Source organism: Ylistrum balloti, unplaced genomic scaffold, assembly GCF_031769215.1.
Source record: "Ylistrum balloti isolate Yb309-2 unplaced genomic scaffold, AGI_CSIRO_Ybal_v1 Utg371184, whole genome shotgun sequence".
NCBI classification, from domain to species: Eukaryota; Metazoa; Mollusca; class Bivalvia; order Pectinida; family Pectinidae; genus Ylistrum; species Ylistrum balloti.
Genome location: NW_026782645.1, coordinates 912,643 through 924,314, shown reverse-complemented (window position 1 = coordinate 924,314; position 11,672 = coordinate 912,643). Strand labels below are relative to the sequence as shown.

General features: G+C 34.4%; 1 protein-coding gene across 1 annotated transcript; it reads right to left on the bottom strand.

The window, feature by feature from the left end:
• Positions 1-481: 481 nt before the first annotated feature.
• LOC132561257 (uncharacterized) lies at positions 482-2,523 on the bottom strand. Its single transcript, XM_060225985.1, has 2 exons — positions 2,510-2,523; positions 482-914 (listed from the first exon to the last, which is right to left on the bottom strand). Exons 1-2 carry the CDS (start codon positions 2,521-2,523, stop codon positions 482-484), a joined length of 447 nt encoding a protein of 148 aa, XP_060081968.1.
• Between the last annotated feature and the right edge of the window lie 9,149 nt (positions 2,524-11,672).

The following is an 11,672-nucleotide window of genomic DNA, read 5'->3' as shown; positions in this document are numbered from 1 at the left end:
ATTGAGTTTTATAGTATGACTCCCTCTTCTCGAAGGATTGAGTTTTATAGAATGACTCCTTCTTCTCGAAGGATTGAGTTTTATAGTATGACTCCTTCTTCTCGAAGGATTGAGTTTGATACTATGACTCCTTCTTCTCGAAGAGTTGAGTTTTATAGTATGACTCCTTCTTCTCGAAGGATTGAGTTTTATAGTATGACTCATTCTTCTCGAAGAGTTTAGTTTTATAGTATGACTCCTTCTTCTCGAAGGATTGAGTTTTATAGTATGACTCCCTCTTCTCGAAGAGTTGAGTTTTATAGAATGACTCCTTCTTCTCGAAGAGTTTAGTTTTATAGTATGACTCCCTCTTCTCGAAGAGTTGAGTTTTATAGTATGACTCCTTCTTCTCGAAGGATTGAGTTTTATAGTATGACTCCTTCTTCTCGAAGAGTTTAGTTTTATAGTATGACTCCTTCTTCTCGAAGGATTGAGTTTTATACTATGACATCTTATTCTCGAAGGATTGAGTTTTATAGTATGACTCCTTCTTCTCGAAGGATTGAGTTTTATAGTATGACTCCTTCTTCTCGAAGAGTTTAGTTTTATAGTATGACTCCTTCTTCTCGAAGGATTGAGTTTTATAGAATGACTCCTTCTTCTCGAAGGATTGAGTTTTATAGTATGACTCCTTCTTCTCGAAGAGTTTAGTTTTATAGTATGACTCCTTCTTCTCGAAGGATTGAGTTTTATAGTATGACTCCTTCTTCTCGAAGGATTGAGTTTTATAGTATGACTCCTTCTTCTCGAAGGATTGAGTTTTATAGTATGACTCCTTCTTCTCGAAGGATTGAGTTTTATAGTATGACTCCTTCTTCTCGAAGAGTTGAGTTTTATAGTATGACTTTTCCTCCCCGGAGGGTAGAGTTTGAGGGCTAACAATGATAACAGAATAACGTCCAGTATATATCTGTATTTTTAACTACGCTACTGTTAGAATGAAACAAAGAAAGAACATAGATTCTTACAACAGGTAGAAAATTGGAGTGACTGTATTATAAGAATTTACATTCTACTGTCATTATTAACTTGAAAAAAATGTTCTGAAAAACATAGCAGTAGATACAGAAAGCCAAATAATGAAGAAAACTCCAACATGCATCTGCTTCGTCCTTCATGGACTCGTCAATGACAAAACATTACTTAAGTTGGTATGAAATAAAAATAATTTACTAAACTCACTGAGATATTGTATCCCTCTTTTTCAAATGACCGTAAAGATCCATTGACCTTTGGTTTTTATATCAACGAACTGTACAGTGTTTGTAATATTGCTGGGGTAGTCGTGAAAGGTTACAGATCACTTTTACAGTGTTTTCTTCGGCTTCTCACACTGTAATCCATCCTCAATTACTTGTTAATGATGGTTGTCTGCTGTTTTCGGCTGGTTCTGTCGAGAAACCCTAGTTTACTGTAGCATTTTTTAGTAGTGGATGGTCATGATGAATACTTATCTTAGTTATATTTGGAGGCAAATAACTAAAGAACGCTTCAGGGCCTATATCTGTAGACAAATATCATTTTGTCACATCGTTAGCGTACAATTAGTCGTCTCTATGCACTGAATATTGAAGTTCAGGTTCCTGTGGATAGGTCACGTGACCTGGAAATTGAACAACATGAGCACAGCTGATAAACGTTAACCGGCGTCACTGTTTCCCATATATCACAGGACATAATTTCTAATTACCATATTAGATAATCAAAAATAATGTAGAGCCATATCTAAGATAATATTCACAATATACTCACACAGGTTTCAGATAGTGGCATCTTTTTCAGCGAATGAACACATCTTGACATTATAACCGAAGAATCTTAAAACGCCCTCATATCATTGTTCTTGTCGTTGAATGCAGTTTCCATTAAAATGTCCTGTTTAATCACGCATATACCGGAAAATAATGTGACAGCACACTTTTCTTTATACCGTTATTTTGCTCCCAACTTTTGAAATATTTCAGTGCTTTCAATGCATTTCAATGCAACAGTAACTATAAACCATGTCGAAAAATGAGCATCGGTGTAATTCATTATGGCATCATACAATTACGATAAATGCTGTTTTGCATTGCTGTAATGTTATTTCCAATCCATGAACACGATTTTTTTACCTTATCAGCATACTTGTAAGATCAGTTATTTCAAATCATGGAATGCCGATGTTGGTTTAGATTTTTCAACTTGATGCATTTAATGTATTTAATGGTGCAAGCTGAAGGTGCATCTACATTTAACATTACACAGAAGTAATGCCAATACTATCATTACTAATGACACCTCACAAATTAGTAAAAACACAGAAAAAATACACCATAATAAACTGACATGTCAGCGGGTGCAGATTACGAACGGCTGCTGGAAACAAAGTGACGTCATTGGAGTGTTAAATTTGCAACAATGAAACTTTTCATGCAAACACTAATGAGCTGCGGTCTTGGAAGCAACGTGAACGCCTAGGCGTACTTACCTCCAGCGCTTCATCCTCGGTCAACTCGAATTTCTATGTTTTATTGACCACGTAAACATGTGGTGACCCACTCCAGGCTGATTATCCATTACTACGTTCTTGTTATTACTAGCGAGCAACCGCTGCTTTCAAGTGCTTTGTCCGATTTTGGTGGTTCTATTGAACAATCTCTGCTTTCATTTTGGTTCTTCACAAAGCGAAAAATGTTCAAAGTTTCAAATTGCATTAATTTCTGAACTTCCGTTTGAGTTTTCGAATGCCTTTGTAGTAACTTATTTATCTATTAACTAGGCAACCCCTATCCCCTGATTGGACGTGAAGATACTTGAGTTCACCAATTGGACGAGCTGTGTTTTCAGCATGTATTCTGATTTGCGTCAATTGTGAATACCCTCGAGAGCTTCAATCTTGGTTAAAAGAATTATTTATATAAAGTATGAGCTTGATTCACTGGTGTAAAATACATGAAGTTATTAAAATGTTTCTTGAATTTTTAGGACTTCGAATTGGTCGTAACAAGAATGTAGGAAAGAAGTCAGGATAAACTGTAAAAGTATAAGTAAGAGTGCTTATGCAGTTGTCAGTTTCAGGTGACTATCTAATGAATTACATGTGAGTGACGGATCGAAATATAACGGTACTCTCCCTAACATCGAAATATAACGGTACTCTCCCTAACATCGAAATATAACGGTACTCTCCCTAACATCGAAATATAACGGTACTCTCCCTAACATCGAAATATTATACTATTTAATTATCTCTTTTTCCACAGGTACTTTACTGCGTGGTCAGTCCCGAATAATATTTGTTTTTAAATAAGATACCATAAAAAGCAGTTATAATAAGGGAAAACGTCAAACGTCCATGCTATTACATTCAGAGTCTTGAAACGGACGATTTACTACTACTATTTACAGCGATTTGTTATCAAGTGATGCATAGTATTAACCAAAAGCAATTCAATGTAACATTTTTGTATGCAAATCAGAAACGGGGCATTTTTCCTGTATCTGTATAATTCAGTTTTTATGAATTGTTTGGTTATTCTGTGTCTAATTTTAATGATAAATTATTTCAGTTTCATTTTGAAGATCTTCTTACAAAGGTAGACAAGATTTCTTCATTGTCATTAGAGGCAAAACTAAGCTACAGGAATAGGACCTGCATTTTTTATGACGTCGTTAAAATCAATTTATAACGGAAACAATCGGAATAGATCATTCGGTGATACGACAATACAAAGACTTGGCTATGATTTCTACATAACACTTTCGATTTTTAAATTTCCTTGCCTTCAGCTCCTTCATTTGCCGTTTTGTTTTACCTCCCCAGAGCTTCCTTTCCAGATTTGTATTATCTTTTGCTGGTTACTATCCTACAACAAGCAATATATCATGTTCATTATTCAATGATTGGTAAGATATAAAGGTCACCTTTCTCTTGTCAGAACAAACTGGTGCCATGCTGCTAAACTACTCTTGTAAAATGACATCTACTTACGTAATTAGGAAAATAATGCAAGTTTAGTGACACGGATACACAATTGTCACCAATGTCCTGGAGCTATATGACATCAAAGAAATATAGCTTAGAATTGACAAAAAAAAATTCATCTGACTTCTACTTTGTTATCAATCGTTAGCGCTAATCAGAATAACGTCTACATATGGAACGTCTTTACGCAATCAGTGGTATCCGTGTTTACTTAATGTTAAATGGCTCTCATAACGTCAGCCACAGAAATAAAGTGAAACACTCCACTTGTTTTCTTATCTACTAAAAGTAAACTGAAAGTTAGTGCTTAATATACATAAAAGGGCTTGTCCTCTTTGATGCTATAAATAATAAATTAATAATAAAAAATCCTAATATTGCTTACACTGTATCTTATAAATATGTACACCATACAAACAACTGGAAGCTTCTTTGAGTATAACATATTAATCATGATTCCAACTCATCCATTAAAAGTCACAATATGACGAAAATGTACAATGAATAAGACCAGATGCAATGCCTAAATTGATATCATATGTAAGCAAATGTTATTTCATTTCATAGATGTTCTATTCTTATCTTAAAAACGCGGTCACGGACCAGATGTTAAATGCAAAATTCTAAAATTAATTTGAGGTCAAATGTGACGTAAACGTTTCGGAAGAAAATGTATTCTGTTTTTCAATACCAATATTTTTTCTCTGTAAATTATGTTTCTCCAAAAAAACAAAATATCTCACTGCTAGCCTTAGGTTGGAAAAATGATTACATCAAATATCATTGACAAACCAGAGAAAGAGGCTTATATGCGACTAATGCTTTACATTTGACGTTTTATTGTTGGCATGTAAATCAATGCAAGTACGTTTTATTTTATCTTTTTACTTGGTAAGACTTTTGTACTACGGTCAACAAACCAGTAAATCTGCTAATGTCTCTTCTTAGTTATTCTTTGCGTAGGAAGCTGTATTTTTGGTTTGAAAAAAATGTAAGCTGGTTGCCATAACAACACAACAGCTGCTGACCTAAATATTTACTCCTTAGCGCTAGGTTCATGGTTATGAAATAAATCTAACACATTTCATCACCAAATTGAATTGAAATCAGCAGATGTTATGAAATTTGTAATCTTCATACAGGCTGTTTTGTTCTTTCATATATATTGCGGGAGTCGTTGATGAAGCGGACGACGTTCACACTTACGGAACATCATATCTTCTTCTCATCATACTTTTCAAGAGTCTCCATGTTACTTTTTCATCTGTTAAACTTTCCTAGGATTTACATTTGGATATTAATTCTCTTCAGATGTTGGTATTTCCTATATACAAATGTAATGTAATTTTATGTCATTTCCTGATTAATCTAGTATACAACCTGCTCGTGTGATTTGTCTCCTTGGCAACTATATCGTTCGGCTGAAGATAAGTAGGCGGAATTTAATTAATCAGATTACAGAAAACGTAGTAGCGTTCTACACGTCGGTTTTGTTATACATGTATTATTACCATCAATACATTGCATGTCAGAATCACATTTCAACGCGACTTCAACGCCCACGTGTTATAATTAGCTAGCAAAAGATTCCTTTTGAGCAGTAAACACGAAAAGTAATCTTTCTAGTATAACTTCCTGATTTCAATATGATAATACCTATCCATGTTTGGTAAATAGCGTTTTAAACAAAATTGGCTACACAATTTCACCGAAAACTATTCATTGAAGATTATGTTGGACAAATGTATCAAGATAAGGGAATCTCATCAAATATTTAGTATTTACATAATTTCACGTTTTTTAATTAGCAGAACATGAAAGCTAGATATTATATGGTCGTATTTCACTTCATGATAACAATATTTAATGATATGCACAGGAATTCAATTATTTTTGAAGATCATATATGGTTTAGGATATTCGTATCAGCAAGTCTGTTCGAATCGCATCATGCGACATATATGACCACGTGTTGAGAAGCAGGATGCTTAGCTGTGATGTTAAGCATGTATATACCGCGTCAATTCATAGCATACAACATCAATCAACATTAAGTCAATTCTAGACTTTACTGGGCCACTCTGTAGACTCACGATCAAAAATATCAACCATTCGCTTGTTTTCGTTCAACGTTCTCAAATATCATTATTAATATATATTTAATAATGACAAGGAAAATATTTCTATTGATTGATGGTCCCATATCAACGAATTATTAAGACGCAACGACAATTCGAGCGTCTTGTTGTCATGGTAGGTTGCAATAAGGCAGTACGGCCTCATCAATTTACTTTCTATGAGAAAATTTGTATTCGTTGGAAATGAAGCGAAAAAGCATTTCTTCTTTAAAGGTAATCAGTTGCTTTACTATTCACTTTGCCTGAAATATCGTGGTATATGAACGAGAGAGTACTAATCTTATGTTTTTACACCAGGTCGTGTAAGTTTGTGGTAAATATAGACTAATGTATAAAGGTATCAACACCATATCTGTATTGAATGGCTTGTTATTGAAGTTTCCATCGGATCAGATGAAAAATAAAAAAGATATATGGAATGCTAATAAAGATCCGTTTCAGTAGTACAAAAGCAGCTGGAACCAATGACTAATGGATACGCTTTGTAATGCAACCATACACCCACCTGTTAGATTTATTCATGACCATTCACATTTCCATATTTTTTCCTTGATCCATAGTTTTTGCAGGAATTTCACTGATGTTTGGCAGTGTTGTAACAAAGAGCATTTCAGAATTTCTTTATTCTGTTGATCCTTTGAGAAACAGTCTTTTTCCCTCCTGCGATATGATGTTTCATTTTTTGTTAGTAAGGCTGTTAGTTTCTTCCTTGTTAATTGCCTTTTTCAGATGAGATCATGTCAATAATTGTATGTACTTGGACTGACCAAAAATTTATTAACTGGTGCTGTCGATTAAATAAACATTTACTCTTTAGGAAAACTTGGTTTTATATTACTCGAACTTAAGCGAAAGTCTCTGTGTACACTCTTTTTGTTCATAAATCTGGTGAATCTCATCGATTTCGAATTAAGACGTTATTAACATGTCGGTTTTTTCTTGATGCTAGTGACACTCTTCAGTTGCTGATGTTTCTAATCCATAGCAAATAACAACAAACTCCAACTAGTAGTTTTACAAATCCGAAGATACGAGCGAATATCATCCTATATACCAGCTTGCATAATACGGGAAATTTCAAGCATTATACAAGTGACTCCTTGGTGAATATCGATTTGGAGAAAGAATTTAGTAGTACACGGCGTAGATTTTGGAATAATAACTAAGTATATAAGGTGCAGTGATTGGGTCCTCATAGCATGCTCATAGTAGAAACAAGCGAAATGATCTTGCGGAGGACATATAATAAAAACAACAGCACTGTCTTAACACAGAGACAAAAGCTAAGTTGCACCAAATTTAGCTAAATTTATTACTAATAAAAGAATGGTCTTTTTATCATCATTTTGTTCCTACTGTTTTTCTTTCTCTCTTGTGTCTTTAAATATTAATGTTCGGAATCTTTCTGGATATCAGTATCCTTTTAGTCCCAAACAATGATATTTATGTGTCGCAGGTGATTCAATATTCAAGACCTCGTTCCCAATATCACGATGTTCTAGCAAGATGTCAGCAACTGACAACTCACAACACAGGGTTTTGAGAGAGCAGACAGATGGAAGTTATGAGGATGTTCTGCGGTCGTATTGATGATCTCGTTAGGGAAAGTCTTCATCTTATGTGATACGAAACTGAACATGTCAGATGCTAATGAGTATCAATATAAAATTCAGCAAACGCTTAAACTCGTTATTTGCGAAATATACCTGATTTTAATGCTCTGACGGCTTCGAAATTCTTTATTAAGAATCTGGTTGCCTTGTCTTGTTGAGGTGGTTCATTGTGTCTTCAATTTAACGTATTTTCACTTACTTATCCCTCCTGGCCTTAGCATTGCTATTCCATTTCGCCTGTGTCGCGATGAGTTGTCTCATTGTATGACCCCTATCGTCTTTACTCAAATGAAACTGATAGCCTTTTTTATTTCAAGTGTCGTCATATAAAGCTGGACTCGATAGCGTGACTCCCTTTTCGGTCAGTCACCCACATTTTGTAAAATGGACACCATTTTATCTATCAGTTCTTAGAGTTAACGTATTAGTTATATCAAGAAAACACCATATATTGCCAATATTGTCTGATTTTGTTGCAAAATCGTATATTGTGGAATATTTCTAATATTTTGGAAATAAGGATGATTAGAGTTTTTTTCCAGAATCCTACAATCATGTTTATTGTTTATATATATCATTAATATTTCGTAAACTAATTCATACACTGTTAGATACTTGTTTAATTTTGGGTAATAGTTGCTTACGACTAGATAGAGTCTTATTCAGAGAAAACATAAGGTTATTTGTTTTTGCAGATTTTTGTCATTGTGTCATGATACCAGGTATATCTTACCAGATCAGAAACAACAAATATCGCAACAATCATATGACTGATGACTGAGAATCAGCGTGATGTTACACTGTTCACAGCCCAATCGTTATAACGTGATATCGAGTTAAATTTTGCTGCAATCAGATAACCTCTAGTGTACAACATTGCATTGACTTCTAATATTTCTCTGCCTGCCGTTCAAGGTGTCGAATACAATGTTGGAAATCACATTTTCTAAATTAGAGAAATCGCTGTCGCACGTGAAGTAATTCACAAAGCATTTGTCTTTTTGATAACATTGTCGTCTATGAAAATGTTTCCCCCTGGCTGTTATTAATTCTGACAACTACATATTAGCTTCATTCTGAATTAGGAAAATTCATAGTGTTACAAATGAAAATCTAGAGAATCAATATGATATTGCAACTTGATCAGCGTCCTTTAACTTTCAGCGTTCAGAAAAAAGAAACGATCGATACAGAAGCTAACACGAAAATATGGATTATATTGTAATAATTATTAATCAACGGTGCATCCCATAATTGTATTGCTGTTATTTAAGCTGGATTGCCTTTCTAGTTTATTCTATTGACATGTGAAGTTCTCTATGGTAACATCAGTACGAAAGAAAGTTATATATGAAAGAGAAGCCAGGATCATGAAATTATTTACAGTTTTCTTTAGCGATATTTAACTGTTGAAATCCACAAAGTTCGAATGATGGAAATCAAAATTAAAAGTGTAAAACCACAGAAGTGTTCCGTTGGATCTTTCATATCAGGGTTAGGCAGATTGTAACAATATCGACCTGTTTGAATTCCATCTACAAGAACAGCTGTTGGTATGAGAAATCAGAGACTACATACAGTCTAAAAAGCATTATGTACTATCCATCATTTTTCAGAAAGAATCCCGAAAACCGATCTACCAAATAACCTACTTGGCAACTGTGGGTAGATCAGTTTTTAGATATATCCTAAACTAATTAATAATAGAACGTAGGGCGGATTTGTCATACGGGTGTTTAGATATGTATTCAGACATGTACTTATTAGACTGCTGAAACCTGTTATCCCATTGTTACATATGTATTTGGGCTATGCAAGAAAGAATACATGTATGTTTTCTCCTGGTTTTCTAAGACTTCATTCAGGTCTGTATATATAAGAAGTGTATAAATCAGGTAGTCTAGACTTAATTTCATCATAAGGATTCTGTAAAAAAATACCTACTGGCATGACTCGTTCTTTGTTTTTAACTTCCATAACTAAGGGCGGATATTTTGTTGGAGAAAAATATGCCATGTGCTCGTTAAGGCCAACGAAGATCTGCCCCTGTCACGAACAAAGGAGAGGAAGGGAGGTGAAATGAACGGATGCCCTTTTATATTGATTTGCGTTGAGTTCAGGCGGATGGCCGTTAGTAATATACATTTGATAGGCGGATCTAGACATGTTGACAAAAGAAATGCCGATACACATAATAGCTATCAAGACACTTACAAATGGGGTTTGTATTAACAATTGTACTTATTCAATAAGGGAAATATATATTTTAGTACAAGTAAAACAAAAATAACTAAACAAGCATTATATGTTTTGCTGAAGTAGTATGTCTCTTACCAACCTCTACAAGCTAGCGCTATTTTCAATTATAGTAACCTTGGCCTTGGCCAAACAACCTTGAAACTCGTTCAAGAAAATTTAATGCTTAATTAATGTTTCAGTTCTTATATGAATCCATCAAGATATGCTAATAGAGCGCTTACATTCATTTTCTGAAAATAGTGACTTTGACCCAACAACCCTACAAATCCAATATGTCCGAGATATTTGAATGCTTAATAAATGTTAGGAGTTTGATAGTTATCCCTCAAGGAATGAAATCATTAGTGTGCAGACAGAATTTTAAAGATGTAAGGACAGACGGAGGGGAACACTGTACTGACTTCCTCCCGCTTTCACCGGTAGGGGACTATTTATAATTCCGAAATAGATATTAAAAAGGCAACCGCTCTAAGAGATTGAACGCCATAATTCGGTCAGTTGTAAAAAATCTGAATATACAAAATATTTCAAATGTTAGAAATTGAGCAAAAGTTTAAAGCAGGATTGATGCCCAGTATAGGAAATATAACTATGGGTGACTAAACTTACTGAAAAATAGATTTGACCAGAATATAGAGTAAACTTGAGTTCTTCTTGTGTCTTTTGTGATTTTTAAGGAGGAGAAGCGGCTTCCTCTACATCCTACTGGTATTTTTTATTTCTCCAATTAAGTAATGTCGTGTTCATAAAAAGAATTGAACACGTGATGTCGCACAACTAACTATTACCCAACCATATAAAACAATCTTAGTTCACTCCTGTGAAAAACTAGTTGGTAAATATAGGTATAATATTTACACCTGTTCATTAACGAAACGCCTCTGTACTAGCCATCCATAAATACAATGTGGGAAATCACACGACGCCCATCTCCCACAAAGTACGCCAATAAAAAGGTGTAATACACATCCTCATATGTAGCCAGTTCATCCAAGTTTTTAAAGAGTCATACTGCTTACCTGTCATAGCTCTGTGAATAGACATCCTTTATGAAACAAAACATCTCAGGAGCTAGGAGTAAAAATTTATACTAGGACAAAAATGGGATTCGACGAAGGTAGCCGAAACCGTAAGTTTTTTTTAAAGAAACTGTCCAAATGTACTTAGTCTTCGTTATGGTACATAAGACGGATTTTGTTCAATACATTTCAGTAGCCTGTAATTCCGTTTTCATGTTGATTGACATTGCATGACATAAATCACATTCGGAACAAAGTATGCACGGTAGTCATAGCGATCTCATTTAGAAATATTATTTTTCTTTGTGGGAGATGAAGCTGGATATATTTGATGCTTGTTATATTTACCTGTTGGTTCTGTTGTTGTATAACTTGTCCTCATATGAGAACGTGGCATTACTTACTTAAATTGACAAAATTTGAATGGCAGGTGACATCGATGAAGCAGACGACGCGTACTTTTTTTGAATATCCTGTCTTATTTTCAAGATCAATGCCACTATATCATTGTTTTATTTACAAAAAACGTGGACTGAATATTCCTTGTGCAAATAGACTGACATTATCAAGTAACGTAAAACATCATCTATTAGCGATACCCACTAGAATAACCATGATAGGCAACGGCCATAGAACG